General features: G+C 46.6%; 2 protein-coding genes across 2 annotated transcripts in view; one reads left to right on the top strand and one right to left on the bottom strand.

Moving 5' to 3' along the window:
• Positions 1-11617, top strand: part of Itgae (integrin subunit alpha E) — a 54447-nt gene extending 42830 nt beyond the window's left edge. Inside the window, exons 27-31 of the mRNA XM_028787229.1 lie at positions 3938-3994; positions 4274-4369; positions 5808-5903; positions 10102-10212; positions 11245-11617. Of these exons, the coding sequence (XP_028643062.1) occupies positions 3938-3994; positions 4274-4369; positions 5808-5903; positions 10102-10212; positions 11245-11334 (450 nt within the window). The 3' untranslated portion in view covers positions 11335-11617. The remainder of the gene's footprint in view (positions 1-3937; positions 3995-4273; positions 4370-5807; positions 5904-10101; positions 10213-11244) is intronic.
• On the bottom strand, positions 970-3769 carry Haspin (histone H3 associated protein kinase). The gene has a single exon (XM_028787230.1). It carries the CDS (start codon positions 3740-3742, stop codon positions 1493-1495), a length of 2250 nt encoding a protein of 749 aa, XP_028643063.1. The 5' UTR covers positions 3743-3769; the 3' UTR covers positions 970-1492.
• Positions 11618-12210: the final 593 nt, after the last annotated feature.

The raw sequence follows: 12210 nt of genomic DNA, 5'->3' as shown, positions 1-12210 counted from the left end.
CCCTGAGACCCCCTCCTCAATCTCAAGTCCTACCTTCCTCTCTCTCCTGCCCAGTCACAGGCTCTAGCCTTTTATTATCCAATCAGAGATTATTGGGGAACATTCTTTCCTGCTCAATACAATGCCTCATGTCCAGACTGCAACTGGATCTTGGAGCAAAGAACTTAGTATTGTAATACACAATGCACAGGACCAACCTCAACAGAGATCTTCTCATACACTAAAGAGAGAGCTTAGGGATGCAGTTTAGTGGAAGGCTAGGCTGCACAAGGACCGGGATCAAAACTTGGTATTACAAAACAAAACACCTAACAAGGGCTGAAAAAGAACTCAGTAAAGCATATACCTTACAAGCACAAAGACTAGAATTTGAGTCCCAGAATCCATATAAAATGTTGGGTGTGGTGGTATGTGCTTGTAATTTCACTGCTAGCCAAGTGAAGGATCCCAGAAACGTAGTTTAATTGGTAAATTCCAGGACAACCAATGACTCTGTCTCAGTGGTGGATAGCATTCCTGAGGATGACACCTGAGGTTGTCCTCTCATCTCTACTTGTCCCCCTGCCCTCCAACCTGTACCAGCACACAAACCAATGTGCATTTAATTTTAAAAACAAAAGCCAGACAGGCAATGGTGACTCACACCTTTAATCCCAGAACACAGGAGGCAGAGGCAGGTGGATCTCTGTGAATTCAAGAGTCCTGTCTGATCTACAGAGTAAGTTCTAGGAGAGCCAGAGCTACACATAGATACTCTGTCTCAACCAACCAACCAACCAACCAACCAACCAACCAACCAACCAAAGAAACAAAAACCAAGATAAGCTTTAGAAGAAAAAAACAAGACTACTTAATTATGGGAAGATATTAGGAAAAACAGTCAGAAGGAAATTAGACATTAAGATTTTAAAGCAGAACCTTGATTCCCTTTCTTTGATGAAAATAAGCAAAATTTCAAACATTAGAGCCACAGAGACATTTATTTTCCTGTTGAAAATCTATAAATTCTGCTTCTGTGATTGTTGAGTGAATTTGATAAACATTTCCCATACTTTCCCCATGCAGGTGACACACCTCCCTCTTGGTTTTGACTCTCTAGTCTGTCTCTTGCTCTCTGCTGGCCATCTTGACAACAGCATCAAGAGCAGTAAGGACCACAGCTGAGGCTTGGTTTTGCTCATCCTACATAAGATATCAAGGCTCAAAACCCAGCAACATCAGACTTGTAGACTCTGCTGACAGGAAGAGGACTTAAGATGCATACACTTGTTCTCTGTCTAGTTTATTTTTTTTTAAAGAACATTTGTTAAAACAAGTTTAATGTCAACAAACATTTGGGTTACCTTTAAAAACAAGATTATCTTTTAAGAAGTTGACAGGGAACTCTTTAAGGATGGATGGGCTTTCACCTCCATCCGGCTCATCCGGCTCAAGTGGCAGAGATTAACTAATAGTACTGGACTTGCAATGTGTACTTAATGAAGTTCCTGGCTTACTTAAATAGACTGTGTTGGCAGAGCAGGTCAGTGGCAGAGCTGAAGCTCAGTACAGTCCTGTGGAAATGCTGCAGTTTTTTCCTTATTTGCTTCATGGCTGCGCTCTGGCATTTACTTTTAAATCTCATCTTATTCAGAATCTTGTCTGCAAGGTAATGCAGCCACAGCACGTTATTGTAAGGGTGATACTCACCCCAGCAGTTTTTGTTCTCCTTCCTCATGAGCCTGTAGATCTCAAACTGGTAGTCACCTTCTCCTGTAAACAGGTCCTCTTCAGTGGCGATATCACAGAAAACCACAATCCCATCCCGCTCCAAGCGGGACAGGGTATAGTCAATGATGCTGACTTGTAGCCCATGGGTGGGAATGGTGCTGGTTTCCCCATTGAGGGTATACTGGAGTTCTTTGAGGTTGGTTTTCTTTAAGAGCACATTTCCCCAGTGTAAGTCCCGGTGCTCAAAGTGCAGAGATGCTTCTGCCACAGCCAGGGATGCAGTGATCTGGTGGAGAATGCTCTTTGCAGTAGCCACGGAGGACAACTTTGTTTTCATTCGCTCCAAGTCAACCCCACCAAACTCAAATTCCAGGATAATAAAGAGCTGGTCTTCCTGGAAAAAATCAGGCCGGTCATTTGCAGATCCTTTGGCTGTGTTATAGTGGTCCCAGGCTTTAAGCAGCAAGGGAGGGTAAAGCCCTTGAACACAGTGTACTGAGTTCAGCCCAATGAAGCCTTCTGTGCAGTTGTACACCTCATTAGACAAGAGACTCAGCTCTTTGGAGATGATAATCTCTGGCAGAATCTCCTCAAAGGTTTTTTGGTGGGACCCATTGACTAAATCTAATCCTTCAACAGCAATGATTTTTAGGGCTACAGGTGTTTGGTCGTTAAATACTTGAAACACTTCGCCAAACACTCCTTCCCCAATCTTCTCACAGTGTTCCAGTTTTTCTGCGGAAAGGCAATCACTAAAGGGGACAGGCCCTTCCTGATTACACTCCCCATAAACCTTTTCAGCGTAAGATGGCCTTTTGTCTGTGACATGCAGGGTCTTTAAGGGACTCAGCAAATGCATAGAAGAGCGTCGAGAAGAAACAGTACTGTTTGCTCTGTTCTTGATAGGAGGGGTTGAACATTCAGACAGGTGAGACCTAGAGGGAGAACTGGCAATCGAACTGCTGCATACCTCCAACACACTGGTTATAATTTTCTTCTTATGGAAACCGAAGGAGGCTCTGGTTTTGGCCCAAGAATCCTTATTCAAGTCCCGGGAGGAGACTGAATGTTTCCTTTTCTTCTTAGATTGGTGGGAGTGGAGGGGAAGGGTTCCCATTGCTACTTGTTGTTTCCTCTTCCGAAGTGGCCTAGTTCTCTTAGGCTTGCTGATTTCTCCTGGTACACGAAAGTCTTTGCAAGCACTGGACTCCCCATACTCTATCTGGTCGACTCCTTGGGGCACCTTTTTGGCCGTTCTCTTTCCCCGGCTTGTCAGATCTGGGTCCGTTAGTTTGTTTCCCATCTGCTGTCTTTCACAACACGATTCCTTCACATTCTCCCCGTCTGTCCCAAACTCGTTATCTTCTGTGGTCTCTGAGTCCGCAAGGCTAAAGAGAGATGACGTGAAGCTGGGTTCGGATTGGCGGGCCCTCCCGGTGTACCTGCCTTCATCCGATGCTACCTCCTGGGGGCAGGGCAGAGACGCTTCACCCAGGGAGGCCGACGGGAAGGGGAAACCCCCGGGGACTGTAGAGTCTGCATCCAGAGAGTCGGAGGCTCCGGGCGAGGCCGGGGAGCTGAAAAGGGAGGCACTGGTGCCCAGCTCGTTGCTGTCCCTGGACTGGATGCACACGCTGAGGTCCGAGCCGAGGCAGCCCGGGTTACAGCTGGGGAAAGGTGGCGGTCGCAGCCGGCTGCTCGGGGTGCTGCACTTCTGCGGGGGCCGAGGTCGGAGCCTCTGGACTCTATGAGTGTCTGTCAGGGTCCGCTGGTTCCGGGAGTCGCGGCCCCGAGGACGCCTGTGCCGCGGGCCCGCGGGGCTGCCCGGGAAGTCGGGGTCGTCCGGGTCGTCGGAAGCGACAGCCGGCGATAGGTTACTGTCGCTGAGGCTGCTGCTGAAGGCGCGCTTCGGGTTCGGCGGCTGGAACCATTGTACAGCCGGCCGGCCAGGCTGCCGCTGCGACCCCCGGACGACCCTCGCTGCGTACGTTCGAAAGAGCCGTGTCCTGCACCGCGAGTGAGACGCTGCCATGGCGGGTGCCCGCCGGTCATTTCAAACAGAAACACCGCGAGACTTCCGCGAGCACGCGCGCGCCCGCCGGCCCGCTGGGTCCTAGCGCCGGCCCGCGGCTCCACAACGACGTGCTGATCTCCCGGAAGCCGCGAGGGGGCAGATGCCTCGCGGGACTGAGAGCGCAGGGCTGCTCAGCAAAGGCTCTCGTTTCAGGTTGACACTGAGTGCACCCAGAGTCAAGAGCCCACGTGTGGAAGCGATGCTGTTCAGGTGAGCGAAGTCGCCTCAAGAGCCCGAGAGAGGGATGTGGACGGCCTCTTGAGAGGGTGACTGCCGGGGTCAGGCTGCAGGTTCTGCAATGGTCTTTCTGAGACTTTCAGCCTCTCTGGTCCAGTTTGCCAGGGTAACTGACACTTTGCTTGGGCGAAGGGGAATTGCTCAAACTGCTCACACCGTCTACTCTGGGACCTTGGATGCCCTATCTGAATACAGATTTTTAATCCTAAGGCACGAAAAGGGAGTAAGCTGACTCACTTTTTTCTTTTGCAGCATGTAGAAGAATGGCATTCCGTGATCTGTGCTATCACGTCTAATAAAGAAAATGTAACTGTGGCCGCAGAGATCTCCGTGGGCCACACTAAGCAGGTACTTGAGACTGAGATGCTGCAGATTGGATCGTCCAATCCTAAAGGACCTGTCCTCTAAGAAAGGATAATAGCATCTGAAATGTGCCGTTCAAAATAGACCTTCTGTCTCAAACTGCTCTTAGCAAGTCACTTAGTAGGGATTTTAATCTTTTTCCATATTAAGGCACGTTGGAATTACCTGTGATTACCTCTTTGCTACATCCCTTGTGTATCCCAGCAGCAAGTCCTGCCTCCCACCTTCAGAATACATATGAAATCACTTCTCTCTGGCTCTACCGATGTGGCTGTAATTCAGCTCACCGTCTCTGGCCTACTGCATAACCTTGGACATGCTCTCTTCATCTTGGATTTCCCCCTAGCCAGTACAAATAAGTCTTCAAGAGCTGGAAAGATGGCTAAACAGTTCAGAGCATGCAGTGCTCTTGCAGAGGATGTAGTAGTTCTGCTCCTAGCACCCAAGTTGGGCAGCTCACAACAACTTGTAACTGCAGTTGTTGGAGGATCTAACTTCTTCTCCTGGTCTCCATGCATATGTGCACATACATGCACATGTTTGTTTGTTTGTTTTTAATTGTATGTGAGTACACTGTAGCTGCCTTCAGACATACCAGAAGAGGGCATCAGATCCCATTACAGATGGTTGCGAGCCACCATGTGGTTGCTGGGAATTGAACTCAGGACCTCTGGAAGAGCAGTCAGTGCTCTTAACTGCTGAGCCCTCTCTCCACCCCACCCCACCCCCCATGCACATGATTTTTAAAACACGAAATAATTCATTTACAATTAGACTGTGCTAGCTTCCTTTAAAAGCAAAAACCAGAAACTCCAAATGAACAGAAGCAGTGGACTTTGGCGTTGGATACATTCAAATCCATACTTCTTTCATGGCGTGCAAAGAATTACACGATCTGGTCTGTATTCAGTTCTTCACCCTTTCCTGTCTCTTCCTTATCTGTCATTTCTAATTTTTAGCTTGCTAATGTTATTGTGGCCCGTGGGCCTTTGTACCGTTGTTACTTTGTATAACATTACTCAAACTTTATTTTCCTAGAGAGGCCTTACTATGAAGTGGGAAGGAATGATCGAGTTTATCATTGTGCAGCGATTCAGATGAGAGCAGCGTGTTCTCCTGGATTAGGGGTGGGACTGGAGGAGAAGAGGCGGGGCGTGGGTGCTGCAGAATGTTCAGGACTGTCTGGAACTGACTGTGGATGGGGGTTGTGGCATGAGGTCCAGTGTAAGAGAAAAGAAGTTAGGGGATGGGGGAGTAACTACAGACTTGTTGCTTGGGTGCTGCGACCACTTATGAAGGCTAGGGAAGATTGGAGAAGGGATCTATTTAAAGTGAAAGATGATTGGAACTTTCTAGAAATGGTGAGCTCATGTCTAAACTATGTTTTGTCTTCCCCCACACCCCAACTTTCTCCACCTTACAGTTACTAAGAGACGTAACTGAACTGCAGATCCTTGGTGAAATATCTTTCAACAAATCTCTCTACGAGGGGCTGAATGCAGAGAACCACAGGACGAAGGTAACACCTGCCTGTTTTCTGATTAGTGTTCTGGAAAAGCCTTTGTCACTTCTGATCTTGTGGGCACTACCAACTGCCCTTGTGACCCCGAGCCTCTGCCTCAGTTTCTCTTTTGTGAAATAGGAGCCAACAATGGTGGATAATTCATTTAAAAATCTATTGATTTTGAAAATAACTTAGGAAATGGTTAAAACGTTTCCTACTGGAGAAGCTGTTTTTGAGCACATATGGTGTCGTCCTAGTATCTGACATTAGTGTCACAGGGCTGAGCAGGAGCATGCTCACGACCTAATTCCTTAGACGGAGCTTTAGAAATGCTGGAGTTCATTTTTCAAAAATGTGAACAAAGACAAACTGATGCCTATGGTCTGGGCTAAATGTTCTTGTGCGTGTTGCCCTGCATGTTCATTCTCTTCTTTTTAAATTTTATTTTACATGTATTTTGTCTGCCCCTATGTCTGTGTACCACATGTGTTCCTGGTCCCCACAGAAGACAGAAGAGGTTGTTGGGAGCTGGAGAGATGGCTTATTGGTTAAGAGTGTAGGCTGCTCTTGCTGAAGACTGAGGTTCAGTTCCCAGCACCTACATGGTGGCTCACATTCATCTGTGATTCCTGTTCTAGGATCTCTTCTGACCTGAGCAGGCACCATGTGTGCACATGGTTCACAGACACAGATGCAGGCAAAACACTCATACATGTAAAATAAATAAATAAATCTATCTAAAGGAAAAAAGAGACCCTAGATTGGATACCCTAGAACTTGAGTTACAGACGGTTGTGAGCCTCCACATGGATGCTGGGAACTGAACCCAGGTCTTCTGGAAGAACCAAAGTGCTCTTAACCACTAAGCCATCTCTCCAAGCCCCCCTGAATTTTCTTATTTTTCTTTCCCTCCTTCCTTCCTTCCTTCCTTCCTTCCTTCCTTCCTTCCTTCCTTCCTTCTTTTTTTTTTTTTTTTGAGACAGGGTCTCTTTACATAGCCCTGGCTGTCCTGCAATTCACTCTGTAGACCAGGCTGACCTCAGGCTCACAGAGATCTGCCTGCCTCTGCCTCCCAAGTGCTGGGATCAAAGTGTGCACCACTGTGCCTGCCTCTGCATTTTAATTTTTGTTGATATTCGTCTGCCTGGATGTGCAGCAGCTTTCAGAGAGTGTAGGCTGCTCTTGACGGAGTCTGAGGTTCAACAAGAACTGTAAGCATTCAGTTAGGCATGGTTCCTCAATGCAGGAAGTGATGGGAGCCAGGACTGCTAACTATAATGACTCGACTGCTCTCTCTGGAAAAATCTCATTTTCTTTTCTATTGAAGATTTGTTAACTTATTTTGGGACAGGGTTTCTGAGTTCCACACAGAATAGCCTAGAACTCTGGGTCCTCTTGTTGTAACCTCTTGGTGTTGGGATTCAGGTTTGCACTACCACATTGTCATGGGTATACTATGTCATACACATAAATGAACATGTGTGTGTCTTTCTGCAATGTCAGACTTTATTCAATAACAGTAAACTCTCAAAATGTGATGGCTTTAGTAGCAGCAATTTGCCATTTTCTTTGATCATCCTGGCTGTGGCAAACACAAGCTGTTTCTTTCCCTTCTTTTCTGTTTCACCTTATTTATAACCACACTGCCTAGATTCTTTAAAAAAAAATAGGAGTCTGTTTTCTTAAAGTAATATCATTAATCCAGAGTGGTGGTACATGCCTTCAATTCCAGCACTTGGGAGGCAGAGACAGGCAGATCTCTGAGTTCCAGGACAGCCAGGGCTACACAGAGAAATCCTGTCTTAAAATACCAAAATAAATAAATAAATAAATAAATAAATAAATAATATCATTGAAATCCAACCCTAACAGAAAGGTACCAACTGAACATAATGGGTTCTTCATGCTTCCCTTTCCCACAGCCTAACCCTCTCTTTCCAAAGGTAGTTACTGTCAACCACTTCTTATATGCATGCTATTAATCTAAGTTCTTTTTTGTTGTTGTTGGTTTTTTGTTTTTTTGAGATAGGGTTTCTCTGTGTAGCCCTGGCTGTCCTGGAACTCACTCTGTAGACCAGGCTAGCCTCGAACTCTCGAACTCAGAAATCCGCCTGCCTCTGTCTCCCAAGTGCTGGGATTAAAGGCATGCGCCACCACTGCCCGGCTTAATCTAAGTTATTATGTACAGCATGTTCTTTAAAATTCTTTTCTCTAAACTTGGTGTTCTGTGTGAAGTGGTTCCTGTGACAAAGGGTGTGCCATGATCTATGATTCTAAATAGCTGTGTATCCAAGTGCCTTTGACTGACAAGGGCACCTCCATATTATACCACACAGGCATGGGCTGTTTCTTTAGAGAGGGAGGCAGGCTTACACTCAGCAGCCTGCCGGCTTAGAGCCTTGTTTGATGGCCACACCTTACCCTGTGGCCAGCTCAGAGTTGTCAAATCTTCAAATGATCTAAATGGTGAGTATCTGTCAGACTTCACTTCAGAGTTCAGAGTTTTTCAGATTTTAGAATTTTGCAGACTAGCTGAGCTTCTGTAATTCTGAAAATCCAAAAGCTGACTTTGATCTGGGGGCCTGGAGAGATGGTTCAGTGGATAAGAGCAGTGGCTGGCTACTCTTCTGGTGGGCCCAGCACCCACATGATCTGATGCCCTCTTCTGGTCTCTGTGAGCTCCAGGCTCGTAAATTATATTTATAGGCAAACACCCATACACATTAATTTAGTTTAAAAAGTTTTAAATATGACTTAGATTTTGGAGTAGGATGATTTTGGGAGTTTCGGGGTAGGGATGTTCAACTAGCTTTTCCATATGACAGAATGCAAGGCAGGGAACAGGAAGTTAGCAGGAAGAATTTTCTTCATGTATCCTCCATTTTCAGGAAGAGACTTCCTGAAAGCTCCAAGGAGATCCTTATACACGCTGTTAGTGCAGGCATGCCCTCTCTGTCACCAGCAAAAGAGGCAGCTCTGTCCTGACCCATTGTCAGAATGGCAGCTGATATATTGGACATGCTTGTATTCTATCCCTTGCCTCTTCCTGATGTTCTGCTGGACTAGCTTTGGGCCACTTTGGGGAGAACAAAGGAAGAAGGCTTTGAGAAGAGGGGTGCTGTTTCCACTCCAATGTGTCCTATTGTGACCCTGTCATCTTGGGGCCTCCTTCATTCCTTAGCACAGGTTCCAGAGTCCTGTCTCCCCTCCCCTACCTTTCAATCCTTTGTCTTTGTTCCTGTCTCCCACTCTGGCTCTGTTGCTCTGTTTTCTTCCTACTCTCAAGGTCAGAACTTAGTCTTGTAAAGCGTGGCTTACCTGTAGGCTAAGTGTGGTCTAGAGGGCCAGTCCCGAGTCAGTCACACTTATAACTTAGCCTAGAGAGGCCTCAAGGATGAGTTGAGTAACTCCCTACCCCGAATGGAAAGCTCTCCAAAGCATGCCTGACCTTGGTGCCGGTGCGCTGGCCTGAAGGGAACTCAGCGTCTTGCAACAGGGATTCATTATGACCCCCTGGCTCTATGTTCTGGCAACATGCTCTGGCAGGAAGGACAGGCCTGGAACAGGAGATGGTAGAGCTTTTTAGCATGTCAAGGTGACAGAAGAGTCCTCAGCTAATGAAGTCCTTAGGAAATGACTGGGGATGATTTACAATAGAGGAGCCCTGCAGTGCCATGGGTGGACCACTCTTGCACTTCCCAGTGTCCCGGGGGCCTGCATTCAGCCTGGTGAACAGCAGGGCAACCTGCCAGACATTTCTTGTAGGAAAACGTATTGCCAAAGACTTCAGACATTTATACAAGACTTAAAAAATATGTCAGACCTGAGTTGAAAAGGATTCAGATCATTTAAGTAAGTCGTCAATAACCATAGGGAGATCAAGGTACACAGAGGGGTACGGCTGGTATAGAATCTGTGTGGTGAGAGTGTTCTCAGACAGGCAGACCACCTTTAAGACAAGGTCACACCTCCTGATGACCTAGCTCTTTTAGATTAGAGGGCAGAACAGTTTCTTGTGAAGCACTGTGGTCATTAGATGATTTTTGGTGATGTGAAAGTGCTGCGTCAGGGTTCAGTCAGCTTCTTGCTATGCCATCAGTTTGATCAATATGCAGCTTGTTATCAAGTCCTTACTTTTTGCTCCTTAAAATAACATGTGGACTGTCTTCCTCCTTTGTAATTTATTGACTTACTGGAGCATCTCGTTATCCAGATCACGGTCATCTTCCTGAAAGAGGAGGAGTCACGATCTTTGCATCTCATCGTTTGCAGCAGTATCGGAGGCTTCCTGGTCTTGGTTGTGATTATAGCCATTTTGTTCAAGGTCAGCTCTGCTCTCTATGTTTGTAAGGAGGAGAAGGCATTAGGCTCAGCAGTTGGCATCAGTACCTTTGAGAACAGCTAACCTCAGACCTACCGCACCTACTCTGGCCTTGTGGTCTCTTCTTATCCTGTTTTGGCAAATGAACCTGGCGAGTTCTCTCTGGGGAAAACTGAGTTGAAGTATTTAGCATTACAACCCATAGCAACAGACCAGACCTCAACAAGCTGAATTGAAGTATTTGAGCACACAGAGTTGTTCCAAGACATACCTGATTGTCACCCCCTTTAAGGTCCTTTGTTCCCCCCCCCCATCCAACAGTCCAGACTCTCTTGAGGCCCTCCACATCCTGGCCTCTGGCCCTCACACCCGTAAGTCTTGCTTTTTTTTTTTTCTTCAGACCAGTTGAACTGTTCCCTAAATCAGTTCATGACTCTCTATTGTGGTGTACACAGCTACTCTTGCCAGGAGGGTGTTTCCACCCTCTCACCTTTCATACACGCTTCCGGGAAAGCTTAACCAGGCTCCTGCATGCTCTGGGCTGGCTTCTGTGCCAGGCCTGAGAGCTCCCTTCTGAAACCCTTACATTTGGCAGTCAGGACAACTCAATGCCATTTCCCCTATTCCTAGACTCTGAGCTTCTAGATATGAGAGGTTGTGCGAAACCTTTATGTCTTCAGTCTGGTGGGCTGTTCTGGACAGGCTACCAGAATGGATTAGATGCAGCACGACTGAATCCATAGCCCTCCCAGTGAGAGGTGTTTAAATCCTCTGGCGCTTTGGAGGACCTTGGGAGGTCAACTCTTGTTGGGGTATGGGCACCAGGAAGGCAGCCCAGAAGGGACTGGAAGGATGGAGAAAGCTCAGAGGTGGGGTGGGGGTGGGTTGGGGTGGGGTGAAGGTGGGATGGGGTGGGGTGAGGGTGGGGTGGGGTGGGAGAGCCTAAGAAGCAGGAATCTGGAGCTGTTTAGGGACAGCCTTAGAAGCAGGCAGCTACCTCAGTTTGCTCATGAGGTTCCCCCCTTTTTGTTTCAGTGTGGCTTTTTCAAAAGAAAGTATCAGCAGCTGAACTTGGAGAGCATAAGGAGGGCCCAGCTGAAGGCTGAGAGTCTGGTGGAAGATTAGCCCCTGCTCCTCACCCGGAGGAGGGAGCGTGAGCAAGTCTGGAAGCCCAGATGCCCGCTATCAGGCCCCTTACTCTCCTTAAGTGATCTAGCAACATCAAACTGTGGAGTGTTGTTCACAGCCACACATTATCCCCACAGTGTCTGTGAATTGTGCAAACGGGAAACTTGAGACATGTGCTGTTAAATAAATTTACCTTTAATGTGTACATGTTTCCCACAGTGTGCCATGCATTTTGATGACTGATAGACCAAAGCCTTATTCCTATTAAATATTAATTATATCCTTTTTTATTTTGTTTGAGACATAGCCCTTACTTGTATATAGCCCCGGCTGTCCTGGAACTCACTAGGTAGACCAGGCTGGCCTTGAACTCAGAAACCTGCCTGCCTCTGCCTCCTGAGTGCTGGGATTAAAGGGGAGCACATTATGCCCGGCTTGATTCTTTTATTTTTTTTTAATTTTTTTTTATTCTTTTTTGTTTGTTTGTTTTTTTGAGACAGGGTTTCTCTGTGTAGCCCTGGCTGTCCTGGAACTCACTCTGTAGACCAGGCTGGCTCTTTTATATTCTTTTAAACAAAGATTATTTTTTTGTGTAAGTATATGTGTGTATATATCTGTGTGTGTATGTACATGTGTATGTGTGTAGAATGGTCTTGAACTCAGAGATTTCCCTGCCTCTGCTTCCTGAGTGCTGGGAATAAAGGCGTGCACCACCAATTTGGGCTCTTATTTGTCCAACTTACTGTACTCTTTTGAGTTCTTATTTTTATTATTATTTAGTTTATTGAATATATTGTAAGAGAGCAGAGGCTTGGAAATACACCATTTTAAGGTAGATTTTTCAATTGGTTTCTTGGTTTTCAAGGTCCAGTA

The sequence above is a fragment of the Grammomys surdaster genome, unplaced genomic scaffold (genome assembly GCF_004785775.1).
Source record: "Grammomys surdaster isolate TR1022 unplaced genomic scaffold, NIH_TR_1.0 125621, whole genome shotgun sequence".
NCBI lineage: Eukaryota > Metazoa > Chordata > Mammalia > Rodentia > Muridae > Grammomys > Grammomys surdaster.
This window is presented reverse-complemented; position numbering and strand designations above follow the sequence as displayed.

Coding starts and splice junctions, on each gene's coding strand:
- Haspin (XM_028787230.1), bottom strand. CDS start 3,742: ATGGCAGCGTCTCACTCGCGGTGCAGGACACGGCTCTTTCGAACGTAC.